Source organism: Salvia miltiorrhiza, chromosome 8, assembly GCF_028751815.1.
Source record: "Salvia miltiorrhiza cultivar Shanhuang (shh) chromosome 8, IMPLAD_Smil_shh, whole genome shotgun sequence".
Lineage (NCBI taxonomy): Eukaryota > Viridiplantae > Streptophyta > Magnoliopsida > Lamiales > Lamiaceae > Salvia > Salvia miltiorrhiza.
The window spans coordinates 9,669,993-9,694,601 of NC_080394.1; the positions used below are offsets into that span (position 1 = coordinate 9,669,993).

At 31.8% G+C, this 24,609-nt stretch overlaps 1 protein-coding gene across 2 annotated transcripts; it reads left to right on the forward strand.

The window, feature by feature from the left end:
* Positions 1 to 19,413: 19,413 nt before the first annotated feature.
* LOC131000787 (uncharacterized) lies at positions 19,414 to 23,691 on the forward strand. 2 transcript variants are annotated; one of them, XM_057926856.1, is made up of 12 exons: positions 19,414 to 20,112; positions 20,735 to 21,005; positions 21,086 to 21,170; positions 21,254 to 21,378; positions 21,452 to 21,536; positions 21,618 to 21,744; positions 21,810 to 21,991; positions 22,099 to 22,504; positions 22,588 to 22,698; positions 22,781 to 22,852; positions 22,939 to 23,172; positions 23,258 to 23,691. In XM_057926856.1, exons 1-12 carry the CDS (start codon positions 19,963 to 19,965, stop codon positions 23,444 to 23,446), a joined length of 2,037 nt encoding a protein of 678 aa, XP_057782839.1. In that variant the 5' UTR covers positions 19,414 to 19,962; the 3' UTR covers positions 23,447 to 23,691. The 2 variants fall into 2 exon arrangements, with proteins under 2 accessions (XP_057782839.1, XP_057782840.1); XM_057926857.1 differs by having other exon boundaries at positions 21,834 to 21,991.
* Positions 23,692 to 24,609: the final 918 nt, after the last annotated feature.

The following is a 24,609-nucleotide window of genomic DNA, read 5'->3' on the forward strand; positions in this document are numbered from 1 at the left end:
ACTTTCATCTTCAAGTGTAACTCAGACGTAGGTCATTTTTTGGGTGTGAAGCAGTGGCAAGCCAAATGTCAAAGATATGGAATAATTTTTGAGAAAGTTTTGACTTTTTTATTCAAATTTACTTATCGTTTTACAATCACCTATTTCTCGGTTCAGATTAAGTGTTTCATTATTTTTATGTCTCACTATCAATTTTTTTAATAATATTTATATTAAAAAATAAAATTTACTAGTATAATATAATATAATAAATCATGATATTAATATATATAAAAAAATTAAAATTTTAAAATACATGCCCTATATTAATTAATTAGTAATAAAAGTGACTAAAACACAAGAAACTAAAACTGAGGACAAATGAAAAAAATATTTCAAAAAATTTGAAAGTAGCTAGTGCACAATAAATTAAAACACTAAAAATTTAGACACTGAATCTCAAGTGAGTATATTTGCTCGTGCTAAGAATCAAGAGTGATATTTGTATCATTGTATGTAATACTGCATAATAGTACTCATACTAAGACTATTAATGAAAAAGACTAGTCATGTTCTCGAAAAAAAAAAAAACTATAGACACACGCTCAACTTCTAATTAAGACGTGACAATTATCACAAGTAATACTGTACTATGTTTTAACTGTTTGGGTATGATTAATTAGGGTAATTTTATTGATCTAAGCCAATTATGTCGCTGTATGATACTAACCTCCGTACGTATTAATATGGAAAAGATGACATGACATCCTATTCTCCCTATAACTTTTGCAATGTAATTTTCAATTTCACATTATTTTTCGGCTAGCAATTAACGAGATGTCATGTCATTTTTTCGATTGCTTGAAATTGTAGTCGAAATCCTAATTGCAAAAATTGAAAAGAATATGTATTTATTTGCAACGATTTAAAAGTAGTGTTGAAATTGAAAAATGGGTCAAAGTTTGTGCCTTATTTTACAATTTACCCTATTATTAAACACTTTTACGAAAAAGTGTGTAACAATGTAAAATACACTTTTGCACACTATTTTTGCAAAAGTGTGTAACAATCATAATTTCAAAGTGGGCAGACGGCGGTGGCGCTGGAGAATCGTTACTGCGGCGACGTATGCTAGAGCATCAGTAGTCGACGGCGGTGGAGCATCGACGATGGTGCAAAGCAAGAGCAGCAGTGAAAGGGAAGGTGGAAGAGCGATTTCAAGCAACAGCGAAGGAGGCGTGTGGCAGTGGCGCGGGAATTTTTGGGGGGAAGGGACTGTGGTGACGGTGGCAGAGAAGCGGCCTGGAAGGGTGGCGAGGGAGGGGAGCAATTGCGACAGTGGCGACAGATAAGCGCGGAGGGTTAGGCGGCACCATGGATTAATTGCATCTAAAACAGGTTTAGGATTATATTGTTTTCTTTAATATTTTTTTTTTAATTATTAAGGTTAATTTGGTCTATATTACTTTTTTTTTTGGATTTTTTTTTATTTTTTTCGCTATTTAAAATAGGCTAGAGCATTATATTAACTCCTAATTATTTCCTATAATACATGTTGGGGATGGATCTAACAATCACTTGAATAGGACGTCGGGCACGTCCGGGTCGGCGGGCACTAGCAACCTGAAACCACAAATACGTTAGAGCCCTTCAAGGAGCACCGGTGGGGGTGTCTATGGAAGGGCCTCCGACGCTCAAGTCAGTCAAACAATTCGGATTAATTGATAAGAAAAACAAATATAATGCGTAAAGATGATTAAATAATAGAGTAAAGATGAGATAGTGAATCTCGACGGTCGGATTGGTCTGTCTGGTTGGTCTGTCTGACTGGTCAGAGCAAGCCCCAATCCAGAATGTGAGAGCGTGGAGGCGTAGAGATCGAGCAAGTGAAGAGAGTTGAGAGCGTGAATAGGTGGAGTAGCTGAGAGTACGAATGAGTCGATGGGTCTATTGACCTAGTTGATGTTTATTTATATTGAGGTAACCTGACGGCTAGGGTTTGGCTGACACGTTCCCTTAAGCCCTAGCTGTTCCGATATCCGTGGGATTGACGTCCATCATCTCTTCTTATCTTCCTCTCCAAGTCTTTGCCCTTTCTAGGGTTTGAGTCGATGGGCTCTGATGATTTAACGTATGGGCTGAATTAATTGAGATTAATTCAGTTATCTGATTGGGCTGAATATTGGGGCCGCGAATATATATTTAAATTTAAATGGGCTATACGAAATTTGTCCACTACAATACACACAATGAAAAAATATTCATATGAGTACTTTTGCATGCTATAAACAATGATCTTGATTGATAGATTCTCAAAAACAAAAACAAAAAAAATATATTGATTGATTAATATCAGAAGTACGTATTACTATTATTAAATCTGACCCCCAACTAACATTGTCCAAATCCTGACACTAACTATTCGAGTTGCATTCTTTAAACTTAAAGAAAGCAACTACTCGACCAATCATAGATAAGAAGAGAAGAAATATCTCCACGAGACATTTTATAATCAATTTATATGTATTACTTACATGAACATGATACATCTATTCCTATAACCGTTGTCCAAAATAAATAAAAAAAGTTACAAATTGTAACAAAAGTTGGCACGGCACTCATATGGAGTATATTTTGAAGGGCAAAAGCAAAACGTAAGAGAGCAATGCACATGGCTCCCAGCGAAGAAGCGCCGCCCACCACCGCCACAACGGCCGTACGACCACCGCACAGTTGTGCCCGACAGCATGCAACCAAAGTAGGTAAAACCCACGTTTTATTAAATAATCACACTCCTCCCTCATCATTGATAGTGAGATTAATATCTTCATGCCCAATTCCATCACGTCATTATTTTCGAGATACGCCTCCCAATGATGAGCCACCGCACGCGTCCTCCTCTCATTGGTCCACCTAGCCTATCTCTGCAACTGCACCATTGTTGCCGTTTCTCCAATTCTTCCAACCCTTCGATATCATCATACCAGTATACGATAACTTTATTTTATTTCATTTTCTTGCAGTAGTTGACAACTCCATCTTCTTGATATTTTCATCCTCAATTTTTGGCAGACACGCGTTTGCTTATGTTTAGCGAGTGACCATCGATGATGAATATGAGTTTTCATATACACTTAGGGCGTGTTTGATATTGGCTAATACACTGTATTAGCTAATTTAGTACAGATCAGTCTAGTGTTTGGTATTACTCCCTCCGTCCCGGCCAAGACGCTACATTTGTTTTTCGGCACGGGATTTAAAGAGTTGTAGATTAATGTTTTAAGTATGTAATAATAAAGTGATAAAGTAGGAGAGAGAAAGTAATAAAGTGATAAAGTAAGAAAGAGAAGGTAATAAAGTGATAAAGTAGGAGAGAGAATGTAATAAAGAAATACTTAATTAGTGTTAATTAAGTGTTTAAAATTTCTTATTTTTGCCAAATATAGAAATGTAGCATCTTCGTTGGGACGGCCCAAAAAGGAATATGTAGCATCTTGGGCGGGACGGAGGGAGTATTTAATAATAATGCGGATGACCCGGTTTAATCCCACGACCCAGTATTATTAATCCAGATTTCTTAGGATTAATAATACCACCTCCCCCTAGGATCAACTTAAACCAGCATATTCTGTATTTAGCCATGATAGCAAACACCAACTCAGTATTAATAATCTGTCATTTTCCACACTAAATATCCTGGTTACAAATTATCCTACATAATTCTTTATTGAAAACCAAACGAGCCCTTAGCTTAGGCTGGGCATTTGATTCGAGTGATAAGATATTATTAATAAAATAATTCACTTTAATTAAATATTTGATCTGCATATATGATTAAATTCATAATTGATAATTCAGCTCATATATAATCATCCAATTAAATGATTATTAAGTTTGGTGGATTATTTAATAACTCATCAAAACCTATCAATCTTATCTATATATCACATCCATTTAACCAAAATTGATTTGCTACTTCCTCATTATTAATGTTATATGTCATTATGAATGCATGCGTGTAAGGAGGAGGTGTTGATAAAGGGTTCAAATAATAATCATAATTTTTTTATAACCTTTTTTTTTTTCATATATCAATACCTCCTTGTTACGCGTATGAGTTCAAATAATAATCATAATTTTTTAGAACCCTTTTTTTAAAAAAAAAAATCATAATTATTCAGCTTTTCAGTAGTAAAAGTCTTCGGTGTATGAATTACCTAAATTTGAATCTCATAAGGATTGAAAATTTTGCTTTTTTTTAAATGCATTAATTTTAAGAGCAAATGCGTTAGTTTTGTGCAGTCGCTGCTTTGTTCAGAAGCTCTCATAAAAAAATATAATTCTCACAATAATCAACTTTTATATATATTAGTTTGGGTAACGTAATGGGGCGTTACATCAATTCCTCTTCAAGTAGTATATCATTTTTGTCTCATCCTTGAAATTATAGACGCACATGTACATCATTGAATTCAAGGTAGCTTCTTGGTTTGCACTTTGCAGTTTGTAGGTGTTTATTAAAATCTGAACGAAATACGTCGACGCGAAAAACGGCAGGACGACATAATATTCTCATTTATTAGTACAACATTTAAAGCGTATGGCATCACAATCTAGTGTTTCGATTCACCTCTAGAAAACGTCTTCAATTTCTCAAATATTTTTTCCGAGATCTTCTTGAGAAATGTGCAGAAAGATAACGACTTTGCGTGGGAAAAAATCCTCCAAAGATTGATGAATTGAATATTCAGAAGGATGTGTCTAAAATTATCCACAGCTGCTACTTATGATTAATTAATTTATGAATTTAGATACATCTTTGATCTTTTTTACTTGCCCAATATAAAATAATCAGGTGTTCACAAATTTCGAGTGAAACTAGTAATTTGCATTTTTCATCTCGTGAAAAATCATTTCATCTCAGCCTTATATTTTGAATGTGGAGAAAATTAAAGTTACTTTGAAATCAAGTGCTACCCATTTATTCAACTAAAAGAAAACAAAAGGTGATGATACCCAATATTTATTGTTTACGAATGTCAAGTTCCTGTGATCGCGCCTAACAAACGGGCTTTTCTTCCGATAAAGATGGCGAATTTCATTTGGAGGAAATAAATTAATATTGACTGAAAATTGTGTGAAATAAAAATGAATGTTTGAGGACGTGTTGAGTTGTTAACGTTACACCCTATTTCAAAGGGAATGAGATTCAGTGTACCACATTTTATGTCTCACTTTGTGTCCCACTTTCAATTTTGTTTAATTTCTTATGTATATTTTCTTCAATTTCAATTTTGTATGCTTTAGTTTAATTTTGTGATTATAAACTAGGTTTTATTCCATCAATTTAGGGTATATAATTATTTTTTATCATTTAATTTCAGTTTTATTAGCTAATAATTAATAGGTTGATAAATTCAAAGTCATGGTATATTTTTTTTATAAAAAATAATTTTTTGAAATAAAATTTCAATATAATTCATAGTATTATAATAAAAAAATTATAAGCATGGGACACAGTGACACACATAAAATTGTGGGACACTGGATCTCACCTCATTTCGGAAAGTCTGTGATACAGCAATTCATGAAGACATGAAGTTAATTACCTACGTACAGCCTCTACTTCCTAATTTATAAAAAACAAAGAGAAAAACTACACATTAATTAACATCAATATTTACGTATAGTGTTCTAAGATAGCGGCTCCGAATCTCGATTATGTGTCTTGAATATTGATTTCAAAATATTGAGGGTACGCCACGAATTTGTACTTTTATCTTCATAGATTCAATTCATGTAATGTGACTTTTATTATTAGCTTTTCATTCACCATCTACTTTTGACAAAACGAACTAATGCATATGCATTTGGTTGTATTTTTAATTCTTTATATTTTGCATATGTATCGCTATTAGGAAACGCCTCATTGCCGACAACAATTAACGACGTATCTAAATATTATCACGATCTTGCAATCTTAACGATGCATTAACGATTATATATTTTATTTTATTTTAAATATGTTTTCGTTCAATCATCCCGGAAAAAAATTATTAATTCATTATTTTATTTTATTCATTTTATTATTGAAAATATGTCGCAATAAAAGAGTAATTTTTATACTTCCTCTATCACAAATGTTAAGAAACGAGTGTGCGTGTGTTGGTCAAGCGGTAAGGGGTTAATGCTTGTAGTGGGCAAATTTCGTATAGCCCATTCGAATAAATATTCGCGGCCCAAAACGTCAAGCCCAATCCAAAACTGAATTAATTTCAATTAATTCAACTCATACTATAGGTCATTAAGGCCCATCGACCCAAACCCTAGAAGGGCAGCGACTTGGGGAGAAAGAAAGGAACGAGGTCAGGGATACGATCCCCAAAATATCGGAACGACCAGGGTTTAAAGGGACGTGCCAGCAAAACCCTAGCCGTCAGGCCATCGCGGTATAAATAATAACTTACTATGTCATTCTAGACACACAATCATTCGCACTCCAACACGTTCTCTCGCTCTTCTCTCCCTTCACGCACTATTCTGCCTCCACGCTCTCAGCCTTAGGTTTTTCGGTGATCAGATCAACCGAGACGACCCAACGACCCTCGCTCATTGCTCAATCGCCTTCAACTCCGTCGACCAGATCGACCCGATTTAATCTTTCATTTACTTTCAATTGCTTTCAATACGATTTTTATTAATATTGTTCACTGACTTGAGCGTCGGAGGCCCTTCCATCGACACCCCCACCGGTGCTCCAAGAAGAGCTCTAACGTTGTTCGTGTTTCAGGTTGCTAGTGCCCATCGTATCGGACGACCCCGACGTCCTTATCCGTAATTGTTGGATTCATCCCCAACAATGCTTAAGGCCAAAGGTCTTGGGTTCGAGTCTCCTGTGTTGTGCGGCTTTTAAATTTTTTTATTTAATACTGTTAATTTATCAAAAAAAATGTTATGAAACAAATAATTAATAATAAAATAGAAAAAATAAATTTAAAGGGTATATCTGTCAAAAAAGTAGGAGAAATAAATGAAGATATTATTTTTTAAATGCAAAAAGAGAGATAAACAATGATATTTGGTGTAAATAACGAATTATATGAAGGTGTTTGTTATTTATTCATTTTTATTTTAGGAAATAAGGCGTTTAAATAAAGAAATGTAATTTACTGAATTAAGACGGATTGAGTACATAGAATTTTTTGACACAAATTTTAATAAAAAAATTATTGAGTCTAGTGGATAAAATGTCTCATATTGAAAATATTGTTAAACAGATTATGGCTAAATAACTGTAAGTTATAGGAGTAAAATTATCCAAATTATGTACAGGGTAAGGTAGTGTTTAAAAATAAAAAAATGCATTTATTTGGAGGACATACCAAAAAAATGCATTTTTTTATTTCTGTCTATCTGCTGATGATGGTGGTGATGAGGAGTAATATGTGCAGAGTAGAGAAAGGATACAAATCAGAGGAATCATCTTCACCAGAGGAATCATACTGGTCAGAAGAATCATTCTTACCAGAGGGATTTCATCCATCAGAGACAACTCGTCCACCAGAGGAATGGCTTTTGCCAGAAAAGTCATCATCGGCAGAGAAGTCATCCACGTCAGAGAAATCCTCCACGCCAGAGAAGTCCTCCACACCAGAGAAGTCCTCCACGTCAGAGAAGTCATCCACGTCAGAGAAGTCAGTCACGCCAAAGAAGTCCTCCACGTCAGAGAAGTCAGCCACGCCAGAGAGATCACCTCCATCAGAGGGATCGCCAGAAACGCGGAAGACTTCCCGCGTAAAGATGAAATTCCGGATATACCCTTCGACCACGCCAAATACATGCGCTTACACCAATTTTACCATTTTACCCTTCCCTGTACTCTATAAATAGATCTCGCACTCGTACATTGTAATCACGCTATTATTCGCTTTTGAATACAACAGTTATATTTTGCTCTCGTGTTCAATTCTCCGATCGTTACTTTGCTCTTTCCGATCCACTCATACTAGGTATAGTTTATGCTTTTCACCTCGTAGTTTAGGTGTTGGTTTCGTGAAACACCAGGTGGTTTGATGATGCATATTTAGAGCCGGAGCTAAGGTTTTATAAATAGATGGACGAAATTATATTTTTGCATATAAAAGTGAGTCAAATACAAAATACAACATATATATATATAGGGGATATATATATATATATATAAAGAAAAATTGCATTGGCAATCGTCGAGGCATGCCTGACCTTCGCTTCGGCCCTGAAAGGCACCCTATATATGTGCTAATCTTTTATTACGCATTTAAATCTTATATTATAATAAGAGTTGGTCTCCTATGATATTGTTTGTACCATATGGACGGGTCAATCCGTCCCACTGTTGACTTGTCCTACCTTGCTCTATCTAGTTAGGCAGTTACTATATATAAATGTTATTTTTACTAACAACAAATGAGGTTGATATTAACAATAAATGAAACTTTTATTGATAATTGATATTTGTCTTAAATGCAAATGATATTTCATAAATACTAATATTTTTTATAAGAAAAAAAATGATATTTTGTAAAAAGTACATAATAGTACATTATGAGTGACACTTTTAATACATACAATGAAACTTTTAATCACAAAAGATGATACTTTGTCTTATGAGTCGGACCGGGACGGACGTAAGTTAACCCGGACCGCACATTACATCAAAGAATTTTTCCATATAAAGTATTTTTTTTTCGGAAAGTGTTGCCAATAAAATAAACTGCTGAAATGGAAAAATATAGTATAAACTGTTGAAATGGAAAAATACATCCAATCTCGAATTTGTTTAATAGAAAGAATATGTTATTACTTGGGAGGAGTTATTGTTGGGAGGCAGTTGGGAAAAATATATTGGACATGGCATTATCGGTTGGGCATATGACACAATTATAGGAGCCCAATAATTGGACTTAATTGGGATGTGTTTGTTGTAAGACAACATCATCATCATCTACACTAACAGTCATCTCATTTAGGCTAATTGGGATGTCTTAAGAGACAACATCATCTACACTAACAGCGCATTATAGGCTAAGATAAGTAGCCGTTATGTATTGATGGGATGGAAGAGAAGACTCAGATTTGCTTTATGAAGAAATTATGGAATTTTTTTCCCTTTGAACAAGATTTTGTATTATCATGTTTGTAGAAGTATTTTTTTTTTGTAGAAGAGAAGTATTTCCCTTTGAACAAGATTTCCCTTTGAATCATCTATAGATTTATAATATTAAATAAAGACTAAATGTCGAAGCAGAGATTCCTTATTCGATCTGGAAGGCAAAGACACCTCACAAAGCAATCATGACAGCGTGGAGAATGTTGAAAAATCGACTTCCGACGTGTGATAACTTGAGGAAAATGAAGATTTTGCTGAATGATGAAGAATCCAAATGCTTTGAATGCGGGCTGCAGGAAGAATCGATCAATCATCTCTTCCTCCTCTGCCCGAAGACGGATGAGGTGTGGAACGAAGTACAGAAGTGGTTGGGAGTCGCTACAGTTCGCCCAAATCATTTTGGAAAACATCTTAGTACGTTCACCTCTTTTGGAAAATAAAAGAAGATTAGAAACCTTCTATTGGCTATTTGGGTGGGGTGTAATTGGATTCTGTGGAAAAAAAGAAACGAGAGACGTTTTAGTGGTAAAGAGTGGAATAGCAAAAAATTTGTTATGGAGATCAAGATTAGGCTTTGGTCTTGGAATATGATATTTGAGATTGTTGATGATAGGATGGACTTGGAAGAGTGGTGTTCCAATGACCTGATTTGTAAACTCCTTTAAGGCTTCTACCTTGGTACTTCTGGTACCATTTTTATTTAATTCTACTTTTTCTTATAAAAAAAATATATATTAAATAAAGAAATTAAAAGGTCACGTCATAGGGGATTCGAATCTAAATTTTTTGACTTTAGACATTAACCCTTACCGCTTTACCAATACACATGCACACGGGGAGAGCTAATTCTTCATCAGGTGTGTAGACTTAAATTTATCTAGATGGTTATTAATATTGTAATTACATATATTAATGCTTATTGCTAATAAGTGAAATTTTGTTTTCTTCAAAAGGAAAAAGAATATCTTATGAGTCGAGAAAAATGTCATGCATGACTTCACTTCATCAAATTTCGTGTCGCTTGATAATTTTATTTGAAGTTTTTCATGTTCCTCACTGTGAGACAATTCAACTTTTTGTACAGGACGAGGCGCATGTTTTCATTGTTAACCTTATTCGACATTTTTAAGCACGGAAATAATAAATCAATATACTCCCTCCTATTTTATCACATTCTCTCTTCCATTTTATCACTTTATTACATTATTTCTCCTACTTTATCACATTCCATCTCCTACTTTATCACTTTAATATTTTATTACCTACACATTTAAAACACTAATATACAAGAGCAGTGCTATTTGGACAAAATTTATCTGGACAAAAATAAGATTAAATTTTTTTAAAAATCAATTTATTTATAAATTTTGATTCAAGTTTAAAAGGATTTAGTTACTTTTATTGTTTTCCATATATTCTAATTTTTTCGTAATTTTTTAATATTTTCTTTATTTTTGGTTATTTTATTTGTAGTTTGTGTACTTTAAAAATAATAATAATTAAAAAGGTTATTAAAAAATTACAAAAAATACAATATAAAGAAAACAATAAAACTAGCTAAATTCCTTCTTATTTTGAACCAAAATTTGTAAATAAATTTATTTTATAAAGTATTTCATCATATTTTGTCCGGACAAATTTTGTCCAAATAGCATTATTGAATCTACAACTCCTTAATCGTGCCAAAACCAAACGTGTCAAGATTTGTGGGACGGATGAAGTATTTAATAAAGGTCAAATTTGTAAAAGCTATATACGGTGGAAATTAATCGTTGCCCATCACTCAAAAGTAAAATAAAATCGTTGGCCATAAATTTGATTTGTATAACTTTTAGCTAAATTTTACTATTTTGAATAAAATTATCTTTAAAATAATACTCCCTCCGTCGCATGAAATTAGTCCCTTATTCTATTTTAGGATGTACCAAAAAGATAATCTACTTTTTTTTAATTAATATTATATAAAGATATTGTTTTACTAAATTGACCTTATTTAATATTTCACTTAAATGTGAAAAGGATGAGTGAAAATAATAAATAAGAGTTTAAAAATAAAAATATAAAAATTAGTATTTTTTTAAAAAAAAGATTAAATATATTTTCTTAATATACGTGAAAAATGAAAGTGGACTAAATTGTTGGGACAGAGGGGGTACTTATGTACAAACACTCTTTTGCAGTTCAAACTCTCACTCTATCTCTCTCTCTCTCTCTCCCTCCCTCTAGCACTCTCTTTTTCTCGATCTCTTCTTCTTCTGATTATCTTCATTACCTTCATCACCTGCGTCGAGCCAAATCTCCAATTCACCATCACTGTCGACATCCTCTCCTAAATTTGGTAGATTCCATCACTGCGTCATTGTCACAACCTACATACAATAAATTAAAATTTGTGCCATTATCAAATAAGTAATTATTTTAAAGACGGGGAATATTATACATGAAGCGGGTTCAACATGGACTTTGTAGTGAGTTTCTCGTGTTTTTCATATAATTAAATAAATAATTCAAAGATCATATGATAATAAACTCTAATCGATACCTTTAGCATTAGACATTTATGACTCAATATATAAGCATCACATTTTTCATGCTCTTACACTAGAGCTGCTCATCTTTAACGCAATATGAAGCATAATTTTTTATTTTTTTATATGTAAACATATGAAGCACAAGTTTTAAGTTCAAATGTTTTAATTGAGGATTTTCCTACTCCTTTGATCCAGTAGTGTCGTTTCGTTTGATGCTACGTAACTTCTAAAGGAATTTTTCCCATCTCAAAAAGAAAAGAAAAAGATGCTCATTCCCCTCTTTGTTATTCAGTATTTAGGTCAATAACTTATATGTGTGCTGAAACGATAATTATGGGCCATTATGATTATAACAATTGGGCCTGGGCAACAAACAAGACCTCTACCGCTCAGTTTATTCTTCACAACTTTCACTTTTAAGCAAAACTAATAAATGACGCACCTTTTCACGTATTTTCACTTTTAAGCAAAACTATCATATTTTAGTGATCAACTATTAATTTTCAGTACTCTTCGAATATTGCGCACAATTCACTCATAAATCAATCACAAGAACAAGTAATTTTACTGTAAATATTGAAGAATTTATTTTTACAAATAAAATAAAAATAATCCAATTTCAATGGTAAAAATAAAAAAAAAGTAAATATATATAATTTTAAACCCTAAATTATTTTTGCACTATCAATTATATCTTGAATTATCAAAATAATTTTTTAAACCTTGAACTATCAATTTTGTATCAATTATACCCTTAATCAATTCTTTACCCTTTGAATTTTCAATTAGTAAAGACATATAATGACGTTGTTTTATACTATAATGTAGGTCTAAAAAAGAATTATTCTAAATACATCATGACATTCGGCAAGTCATGTCAAATTTTCGGGGCAATGAAAATGGACGAATGTTACAATTAATACAAAATTGATAGTTCAAGGTTTAAAAAATTATTTTCAAGAATTCATTATATAATTAATAGTGTTAAAATAATTTAAGATTTAAAGTTATATTTTACAGATGAAAAAACTCCATTTTCACCAACAATTAGCTTATTCACTAGAAAAATACAAAAATCGATGTATGTGTAATGACTTTAGAGTTGACCCAAAGCAAATATGAGAGATAAAGAAATGAAGAAAACTCTGGCTACTCTTCTTTTCATATACAATTGATAAATCTATAGGCTCTAGTTGTTTAAACAGACCTTCTAAATAATACTCCCTCCGTCCCGCGAAGCGTGACCCACTTTCTTTTTCGGATTGTCCCACGAAACTTGACATGTTTCTAAAAATAGCAAAAAATTTACCATTTATTCACCTTTTCACTTTTTCACCTACCACACTTAACATACAAAATATCAATTTCTTAATTCTCGTGCCGAAAAAAAATGGATCACGCTTCATGGGACGGAGGGAGTACTTCCTTTATTCTATTACAAATGTCCTATTTTTTGATAATATATTCTCTCTTTATACTTAACTAGCATGCACTCCCGTGCGATGCACGGAATAATAAATTTATAACTTAATAAAAGAAATTACGTAAAAATACCAAAATATGGTCATTTATGATCAATTACGCGGGGATAATAAATTTATAACTTAAGAAAAAAAAATTACGTAAAAATACCAAAATATGGTCAGTTATGATAAATTACGTATAGAATTTGTAGTGGTGATACAAAAATATGCCCCCTCTGTCCCGTGTATCACATTTTTTATTTTTCTCTGTCTCATAAGAGTGTATTACTTTCATTTTTTTAACATGATCTCATTATCTCTTTTTAACTACAATCATTCATTTCCACTCCACACATTATCTACCAACCATTTCTTAAAATCCGCGTCTATTCCATATTCATATGTAATACATTCTTACGGGATATAGATAATAATTTACCACCAAAATAATATTTAATATCAATATTGTACCATGCAATTTCAAATTTGTTGCATGACTATTTTGAATTATATAAAAAATAGATAAAGATATCTTCTTCATTGCTGTTTCTTTTTTATTTAATTATGTTGCCTCTCTTTTGGTTTCTTAGTCATGAAAATTTTCAAGTGTTCTTTTTTTTTATTTTTTTTTATCAGATTTCAAAAAAAAAATAGTAAAAGCAAAATGAAATTCGAGTCGGATCTTTTATTGCCTAATTAATCATATTAACATATGTCACTAAAATTGAAATTTATTGGTATTAATTAATGGAGTTATAAGGCAAATTTTAACCTCCGTAATTGTAATTTCTTTAAAAATACGCCAAAACAAATCAATTTCTAAATTTAGTCTGCTGAAATAGAAATTTTATTAAAAAGAAAAAGAAAAAAAGAGAGACCAGATACAAAGGAAGCAAGCAAAAGCACCCGCAAGAAACCCCGGGTAACCAAAAAACAAACCAAGACTAAGAGAACATTTTAAGAGGGTCGTCAATTTCTAAATTTAGTCATTTCAACAAAAAACTCAACATATTAATATAATTTGTTTATGCTCATTTTTCTCTAAGAATGAGAAAAGAACTTGGAATTAAAAAATGCAGAATAAGAAATATATAGACTAAAAAATATACTGTGAAAGTTGGTAATTTTGAAATAAAAGTGCACTTAATTTGAAATTGCATGGTACAATATTGGTATTAAATATTATTTTGGTGGTAAATTATTATCTATGTCCCGTAAGAATGTATTACATATGAATATGGAATAGACGCGGATTTTAAGAAATGGTTGGTAGATAATGTGTGGAGTGGAAATGAATGATTGTAGTTAAAAAGAGATAATGAGATCATGTTAAAAAAAATGAAAGTAATACACTCTTATGAGACAGAGAAAAATAAAAAATGTGATACACGGGACAGAGGGGGCATATTTTTGTATCACCACTACAAATTCTATATGTAATTTATCATAACTGACCATATTTTGGTATTTTTACGTAATTTTTTTTTCTTAAGTTATAAATTTATTATCCCCGCGTAATTGATCATAAATGACCATATTTTGGTATTTTTACGTAATTTCTTTTATTAAGTTATAAATTTATTATTCCGTGCATCGCACGGGAGTGCATGCTAGTTTTGAAATAAAAGTGCACTTAATTGTTTTATGAAAAATCTTGTAATACATAAAGTTGGGGGATTCAAATATTTTTCGAAAATTGTTTAAAACCATATCTATATATGGTTGAAAACTATATTTTCTGTGAGAATATAAGAATATTGTATTGAACTTATAAAGATAAAACACTATAATTTGTATCTCTCTACAAAAAAATAAACAACACAAAAAGAAACTATAAATACCTCATGAAAATAATAACAAATAAATAAAAAGATAATCCAAATTCCTGTATTTCATAATAGTAAAATTTACAGAATTTACACAATTATGTTTCCATGATTTCACAAAATATTTTAACACAAATAATAAAAATAAAATAAATTTGAAAAAGCTAACTTCCTTTTTAATAAAAAACTTGTAGTATAAAATAAGAGAAAGGAAGAAGAAAAGAAAATAACTTTGAAACTTTTTATTTGAATAAAATTTTTATTTTAAACTAATTTTTTACATATTATATATATATCAAATTAAAGCTCTTGTAATGATCTTTAATTTGATATGTATATCGAATATATTTAATTAATCAAAATGCATAATTTTTGGAAAAAATAAAAATTCTTAAAATGAAAAGAAACCGAAAAATAATTTAAAAGAAATTGCAACAAAAAACTAAGAAAGAAGTAGAATGAGAGAAAAATACGGTCAACTCGTCATAATCCATTTTTTGATGCAACACGTTTTTTTGAAATGGATTGAATTTTTGGCGCAAAAAAATAACTTCCCAGAACTGCGTTTTCATATATATATAGATATTTAGATAATTTCTATCAATGCACTTTATCTATTTTCTTCACATTTCTTAATCTTCGTGCTAAAAAATAATGAAATATTTATAATGGAATAAAGGGAGTAATTCATTTTGAAACATCCACAAAATTTAATCTCATTTTATTTTGAAAACTTTTTATCACATAATGAACTCTTTTTTCAATGCAATATAACTAATTAATTTTTTAAGAGATATTTGCCGTAAAATACATGAACTTTCAGCAAATTCTGGTTTTTCCCATAACCTTTAAAATTTGAAAAAAAATACACCACCTTTCGATTTTTTCTGATTTTTCCCACGGGTATAAAATACCCCAAAATAAAAGTTGATTTTAGGACTTTTAACTTAGATTTTTTGATATATAAGCATGACGGATAATAAATGTGGCATAATAAAGTCGATGCATCGGCTTAGGTATCAACAAATCTAAGCCAAAAGTTCTAAAATCAACTTCTATTTGGGGTTATTTCATACTGATGGGAAAAATCAGAAAAAATCGAAAGGTTGTGTATTTTTTTTCAAATTTTAAAGGTTATGGGAAAAACCAGAATTTGCTGAAAGTTCATGTATTTTACGGCAAATATCCCATTTTTTAAAACACATAGTACTCCCTCCGTCCCGGCTTTTGGTATCCAGTTGAGAACGGCAAGGATTTTAATAAAGTGATTGATGTGTTGTGAGTGGAATAAGGGTCCCACATTTCATATGAGAGTTAAAATAATTAAAGTGGAGTAAGGGCCCCACCTACTTTTACCAAAAATAGAAATGGATACTAAAATGTGGGACGACCAAAAAAGAAAAATTGGATACTAAAAGCTGGGACGGAGGGAGTATCATTTTCAATAAGTTTGACAGGATTACGATAAGAGTTAAGAAAAGGGCAAGTGGGTGGCGGCGCGTACGGTCGAGATAGAGAGTATGTGGAAAAGCCACATCGTGTGGCTGAGATTCAAACGACACGATCTCCCGCCCAAAACGGGAAGCCAATATCCAACGGCAGTGGAGGCAGCGAGATTCGACGTGGATGAGAACGCCTCTGTTTGCAACACGTGGACATCTAGAGCCCTCCACGTGTCTCCATCCCGCACCACACACTCGTACCGCCTTCCAGAACCCACCGAAACCGAATTATATATGTATTCACCCATCTCTGATCATTCCTTCCGTCAGAAGACATCGCGTTTTGGATTAGATATGGAGATGGGAAGTAGCAGCGAAGAAGGATGCTGTACGCCGAAGCACGGCATACCGGCGAGGACTGCGCCGCCTCCGCCGCCGCGGAAGAAGCCGCACTGCGGGGGGAAGAGGAACTCGCCCAAGAACGGCTACTTTCAGCCGCCTGACCTGGAGCAGCTGTTCGTCGCGCTGCGTACGCCTGAAGCTGCTTGCGTTTGATTTACTTTAGGAGTATTAATTAGGATTACGCATGCATACTTTTTTCCATCTTTCATGGCAGATTTTTTCAGAATGCTGTGTTGTATATGTACATATGTATCCCTTAATTAGATGTAAATTATAGAATCGAATATATTACTCCATCTAATTATCTTTTCATTCTACTGTGCCCTTGTCTTGCTACACTCCTCCAATTGAAATTTGTAGCGTGAATTAAGGATAATGTTTTAAAATGCAACAACGTTAGTTTTGCTGCAATCGGAGTGGAGACGTGGCGGCGATGATCAGGACTTGCTCAATGTCTTAAGCATCTACATCTCGAGTTTTTCTAATAGGAGATCGGCTTTATTTATTTATTTATTTTAGGGCTTCTTCATATTTTATATGTTCCCGTTGCGTTGTGTTGGTGGCCCAATTAATATTAATTGGGCCAAGACCGGCTTAAGGTTTTGTTATGTGATGGCCCATTTTCTAATAATTGCTCAAATTTGATTTTCGTGTCGGTTTTTGGTGACTTGTACATCAGCCGAGCCATTGAAGAATTCGAATATACTCTTCATTGATTCCAATTCAATCCTAAACTTTCTAATATACGAATTAGTCTATTAGAGTGGATGCCTATTCCAACTGAAGACACAAATGTAGTTTTCAAAAACATATCCGATGCGGGACAATGTCCCCTCTATAAAATAAGATATTACTACTTCCCCCCTCTGTATAAGCCAATTAAAAGTACACAAGGATTAAAAAAATATTTAAAATATAAATATATAAATATTATTTTCAATATATTTATATTTACTATTTAATGATGTGTTAAAGTTGAAGTAAATTAGAGTATTATACAAAAATATATTAATAAACGAGTAGAACAATATTACTCCCTCCGCTCCGTCTCATGAAGCATGACCAAGTTTCCTTTTTAGTTTGTTTTACTAAGCTTGATCAGTTTCCTTATATAGCAAAAAAATATTTCTCCGTCCCGGCTTTTGGTATCCAGTTGAGAACGGCACGGGTTTTAATAAAGTGATTGATGTATTGTGAGTGGAATAAGGGTCCCACATTTTATAATAATTAAAGTGGAATAAGGGCCCACCTACTTTTACCAAAAATAGAAATTGATACTAAAATGTGGGACGGCCAAAAAAGGAAAGCTGGATACTAAAAGCTGGGACGGAAGGAGTAACTCTTTATTCATCATTTTACTTTTACACATAAAATATCAATTTCTTAAAGCTTGTGCTGAAAAGAACTTGGTCATGTTTCATGGGACGGAATGAGTATATTATATAAAAAATAAGCTTATATATTTGGAATATTTAAAAAAGAAAAATAAACTTATATAAATAGGATGGAGGGAGTGTGGTAGTTAGTAAAATCGGATGACTTCCTTTCTAATTTTTGTTGGAATTACAAAATTTTCATCTTTTTTTCCCTAAAAAATGTGAATAGTGGTATGAAATATTAAGGTTCACCCATAAAAAAAAAATCACTAATGATATAGGGTTTAATAGGTATTATGTGTTATAAAAAATAATGATATTTGATAGTATAGTTAATCACTAATAGTTATACTTTTAAATGTCATTAATTTTTAATGACACAACCAAACCTCTTTTGTTACTAATTGAAACTTTTTTTTGTAGTAGTTATACGAAAGAAAATTATGCGACTCTAGTTTCCAAAAGGCAAAGAAAACAGACAAAGAAAACAGACATAGAAAGTGACGGTCATGCACAAAAAACAAAGAGATAACTAAATTTGCACAAAATTTACGTCAAATGTGACAAGTAGAAATTCAAAAATGAACAAACAAAACATGGATACATACAAGTCACTGACTAAATTGTAAATAGTACACTCTCGTCAGTAATCTATACTAATATAAAAGCAGAGTTTTCTGCAGCAGCCATTTCCCGCCAATCAGCCCAGCCTTTAGCCCAATGGATTTTGCTTGATTATCGTGCACTGGATTAAGAGAGGGTCTGCATTTTGGCTCCAACATCAGCACGATTTTGAATTTGAAATTTGGAGCCCAAATTTCAGCAGCCATTTCCCGCCAATCAGCCCAATGGATTTTGCTTGATTATCGTGCACTGGATTAAGAGAGGGTCTGCATTTTGGCTCCAACATCAGCACGATTTTGAATTTGAAATTTGGAGCCCAAATTTCTTTTCAGCCAACTGTTTTCGAAATTCTATAAATACCACTTCATTATCTTCTAATTCTTCACACTTAACTTCTGGGATTTAACATTTGTAATATTTCTCATCCTTCTTTTTTCCAAAAAAATTATCTGATTTCGCACTTGCAATATTCTTTTGTCTTCTTCGAAAATTTCTATATGTTTCCTTTTGAATCATTTCTCTAATTGCTGCAGAGAGCCTTTCCATGGAAAGAGTTATTCCACTTATAAGTGGCAATGAGATGATTTATCTGATTTCGTACTTTAAAGATTCTCTTGTCTTCTTCAAAAATCTTCAAAAATTTCTATTTGTTTCATTTTTAATCATTTCTCAATATTGCTGCAGAGAGCCTTTCCATGGAAAGAGCTATTCCACTGATAAGTGGCAGTGAGAATGATGAATATTCTTTATGCTGATTTTTCAAACTTCACTGCATTTCGAAAAATTCTTTTTGTTGTCTATTTGAAAACTTTTTGTTTGATTTTCTATAATGAATATTCTGTATGCTCATTTTTCTATCTTTACTACTTTTCAAAAATTTCTTTTTCTTTGTCTACTTGAAAACTTTTTGTTTGCTTTTTCAAAAAGATGTTTGTTTGGAAATGGCTAAGCTATTCTGCAATGACAAAGTTGAATACATGATCATTTGTACAAAAATAAAGTACTTTGCGTTATTGCAGAAAGAATTTTCATAAAGTGATATGTAATCATTTTTTCCATGTTAGAATGTTTATATGCTAAGATATAATTTTTCGTATCACATTTTTAAGGAACCAAAAAAGGATCTAATATTTGTTTAATTTTTTTAAATGATTTTAGAAAAAAGTTGAAGATGGCTCCTCTGTACACCAATATTGATGCACTGGTGACAAATAAAACAACTCAAGCCATAAAAGTGCGCTGTGTGCGAGTGTACAATAGATACGTTGCTGGCTCAAAGTCCGAAATAATTCGAATTGAGTGTGTTGTGCATGATGAACAGGTTTTTGTAGTGTGTGTGTGTAATTGTATTTGGTATCAGATAATTTATTACAAAATAGTATTATATTAAAAAAAACTATGAAAGATATATGCATGTTCATTTATAAAAATATTGTTCAAACTGTTATATTTGAGTGTGTTGTGCATGATGAACAGGTTTTTGTAGTGTGTGTGTGTAATTGTATTTGGTATCAGATAATTTATTACAAAATAGTATTATATTAAAAAAAACTATGAAAGATATATGCATGTTCATTTATAAAAATATTGTCCAAACTGTTATATTTGAATGTGTTGTGCATGATGAACATGTTTTTGTAGTGTGTGTGTAATTTTGTTAATTTATTACAAAATAGTATTATATTAAAAAAAATTATGTAAGATATATGCCTGTTCATTTTTATGCAAATACCCACCTGCTTACCAATAAATACTAATATGCTTACCAATACTTCCCTGCAAATACTTCCCTTCATTTAAAAAAAAAAACTTTTTTCGTATGTCTATGAAAATACTTCCCTGCTTACCAATAAAATATGCAGTACAGTGTTGTCCTTTACCTGAATCAGTGCAAATCAGTGCATTCCTGTTGCATAACAATTCACATGTTAATATATTTGTAGGGAACACGGATACAATTGAGTGTGCCAAACAAACTAACCAAAATGTTTGGAAACAAACTTAAAGAAGGTTTGGTTTATCAAATAATGAATTTCATGGTCAAGAGAAATGGTACGAAGTGGAAGGTGACAGATCATGTGCATCGTCTTGAACTCACGCCAAAAACCATGATTTCGGAAGTATTTCCAAAGTGTTTTCCAAACTATAAGTTCTCATTCAAATCATTTGAGGATATTTCTTCAATTCAGACTACTGATTCAGTAGGAATGTTTGGTATGTGTTTTATTTTTTTGGTATTTGTGGGTTTATTGGTACTACAATGTGCAGTTTGGTAACCTTGGATTATTTTGTAGATGTTATTGGAGTGATAGCAGGGAAAGGGTTTGTGAAGAATGACTCCGAGTCAAAAATGGTTGAATTAAAGTTGGAGGATCAAAAGTATATGTTAATCTTTATTTAAGTTTTCACAGTATAATCATTATGTAGGTTTTTTGTTATTATAATATGATTTTATTTAACAGCCACAATCAAATCTACTGCACTCTATGGGAGGACTATGTTGATATGTTCCTCAATCAAGCTGATGCTGCAGACACAAGGGTTCAGATTATTATTATTCAGCTTTGTCGCCCTAACTTTTATCGTGGTATGAATTTTGTTTGATTTTTTCAGGTTGTATGTTGTGGATAATATTAATAGCTAACTTTGATTGTATGTAGGTGAGATGCGAGCATGCACATCTTACAATGCTTCTCAGATTTTTCTAAATTCTGATATTCCCGAAATAGAAGATTTTAGGAAGCAGTAAGTGTTTCATGATTGTGTAGTGTTGATATGCATTTTATAATTGTTGTTTTTCTTTAGTAATGTGTTGTTTATGTGTAGGATCATTGGGAATCAGTCATTTTCAGCCAGGCTTGAATTATCATTTGAAAAAAGTGTTGTTCAAACTGATGATTTCTTCAATGGAAACATAGTTGTTAAAACGCTCGATGATATTTTCACAGTTGAGGTAATGCATTTAATAGCTAAGAAGAGTAAATTTAGGAAAGATTATGTGTTTTAACAAAAGAACAGTTTCTTTGTTATGATTTTTGGCAGGATGGGGAGCATTGGATCTGTGCCAAAATAGACAATGTTGACTGTTATGCACAATGGTGTTATAACGCTTGCAGAAAATGCACAAGAAAAGTGGAAAAGAAAACTGGAAGATTTTATTGTGGTAACTGTGACAAATATGATGGAGTAGTTAATAAGAGGTTAAGTATATTAAATGCCATTAGTATTTAATTTATTCAATATGATTTAATAGGATGTATTGTACAAGTTTATTAAATTTTTCATATGTGATTTATATCTATTATAGGTATCAACTGATTTTGAATGTGGTTGATTGTACCAATAATGCTTCTTTATTGGTGTGGGATAAGGAGGCTGTGGCCTTGGTTGGGAAAAAAGCTGTGCAAATATCAATGAATGACAAAGAGGCAGCTGATGCCAAGATTGTTCCAAAGGAGATTGATGTAGCTTTGAATGAACGAGTTGTTATGTTTAAGATACAGATGAGATCAGAAGCATCTTTTGTGGAGGATAAGCCATACACAGTTACTAAAGTTTGCACTGACCAACTGGTCATTAATCATTTCTGGAAAGAGAACGATGTTTGTGGGCTTTCTGCGACCCTGGAGGATTTGTCTGACAAAGGTTATTTAGAGCAGTGTGAGTCTTTATCTCAAATTTCAGATATAACAATGGCTGGAGACCTTGGAAAGGTATTGTGTACTTGTGTATTTAAATTGTTGTGTTTCTTACAATTGGTTTAGTCACTGAAACCTAATTTCATTTACTTAAATAGGATTATGGAGATGGGAAAAGCACCCCCATGACTGTTTCACTTGCAGAGTCGCATGTTTTATCAAAGATTTCCCAAATTACAGATATATCAGCTGCTGAAGAGCTTGGGAAGGTATTGTATACTTGTGTATATTAATTGTTGTGTTTTTTACAATTGGTTTAGACATTGAAATGTATTTCATTTCCTTAAATAGGATTATGGAGATGGGTTGAGCACCCCCATGAATGTTTCACTTGCTGAGGTTTCAATGTCAGCTTTCGGGAAGGTATTGCATGATTTATGCATATCAGTATTTGTACTTTTTAATTAGTGTTTAGTTACTTTAAAATTATTTATTGTTTACTGAAATAGGATGGTGATGGGATGATCACCCCAAAGGGTGAAACATTAACCCAGAGTGCTGCATCATTGAAGATTATTAAGGAACCTAATTGCCATGAATTAGTGAAGAGGAAGCTGCTAACTAAGGCTGATATTTGTGGGATGTCTGCATCTGCAGAGAATTTGTTTGACAAAGGTTACTTGGAAGATTGTGAGTCCTTATCACATAACACTGATGTTTCAATGGCTACAGTTTTTGGGAAGGTATTGTATGATTTATGAATATTAATATTTGTACTTTAAATTAGTGTTTAGTTACTTTAACATTTTTTATTGTTTACTGAAATAGGATTGTGAAGATGGGATGATCACCCCAAAGAAGGTTACACAGACTGGGAGTGATGCATCATCGAAGATTATTAAGGAACCTAAGTGCCATGAATCTGTGAAGAGGAAGCTGTTGGATGATTTCACAAATGAAGAAAATGATAGGAAGAAGAAGGCGAGAGCTGTGAAAGTGAAGATTGAAAAGAATTGACGAAGCAAATCCTTTTGTTTTTTGAACTGATCTGTCTAAGGTTCTAAGTAGGAATGGTCATCTTAACTGTTATTTCTATTACAAACTCTATGTTGCAGTACTTTTGTTATGTTAGTTTTGGTTTGATTGCAAATATTGATGCTTACTTGAGTAAGCATCATATAATTTGCAGTCAATAGATTTAGATGACCTTATGTATGAATCTAGCAGTTTGTGTTGGTAGTAATTATTTTGTTTAATCTGCATGACCTTATGTATGAATTTGCCAGTTTGTGTTGGTAGTAACTATTTAATTTTATCTGGTAAATGTGATTTAGTTTTAAATGTTATTTCTATACATTTATAATCATGTTTAACCAGCATCATTAACTAAAGTACATAATTTGCTAAGAATTATAATATTGTATATATGCTATAATTATTTCAGTTTTATGTTACAGGCCTATGAACTTAACTAAATATTAACTTATACTAATTTACTTTACTGGTGTAAGTCAAAGTTAATAATTTGTACTATATCTATTTACTGTGGTTTAATAGATAGAAAGTACAATCCTATATGAGTTACATATTCAATTTACATCAAATTTCTCTTGACCATGAATCTTATTTTCCAAAGTATTAATTACAGCTTTTATATATTTGAAAGTTTGATATTTAATGCACCTATAGATTTATTTTTTAATTATGAGATTTGAAGTTTGGATTGTATTCGATTTTTTTTATTATTACAAGTTTCATATTTAATGTACATATTTTTTTAACAGAGACAATATTTTACATGCAGAGATACTATAATTAATGCAGATATTGTATTTTAAATATTTATGTTATCAAACTGATGTTATAATGTATTAACGTTGAGTTGCTGAATTGAAATTTTATTGAGAAAAAGAAAAACGAAAGTAACAAAGAAAATAATGTATTAACGTTGAGTTATTACATAAATAGATAGTAACAGGGAATTAAAAACATCTATTCAGTAATTTCTTAACTCATTTCAAGTTTTTGAAAATAAATATATCATTAAAAATATTTTCAATTCAAGTTATTAAGAAGTCTTATATCTAATATAGGATATCATATAAAAAATATGATCTTTTTTTTTCAAATACAGAAATTATAATCTTATATGAATTACCTCTTCAGTTTATATTAATTTA

Bases quoted from the DNA above. Each gene is read 5' to 3' on its own strand.
- LOC131000787 (XM_057926856.1), top strand. From the start codon at position 19,963: ATGGCTCCTCTGTACACCAATATTGATGCACTGGTGACAAATAAAACA. The intron at 21,379-21,451 runs GTATGAATTTTG...GATTGTATGTAG, and splicing joins TCGCCCTAACTTTTATCGTG to GTGAGATGCGAGCATGCACA. The intron at 22,853-22,938 runs GTATTGCATGAT...TTACTGAAATAG, and splicing joins CAATGTCAGCTTTCGGGAAG to GATGGTGATGGGATGATCAC.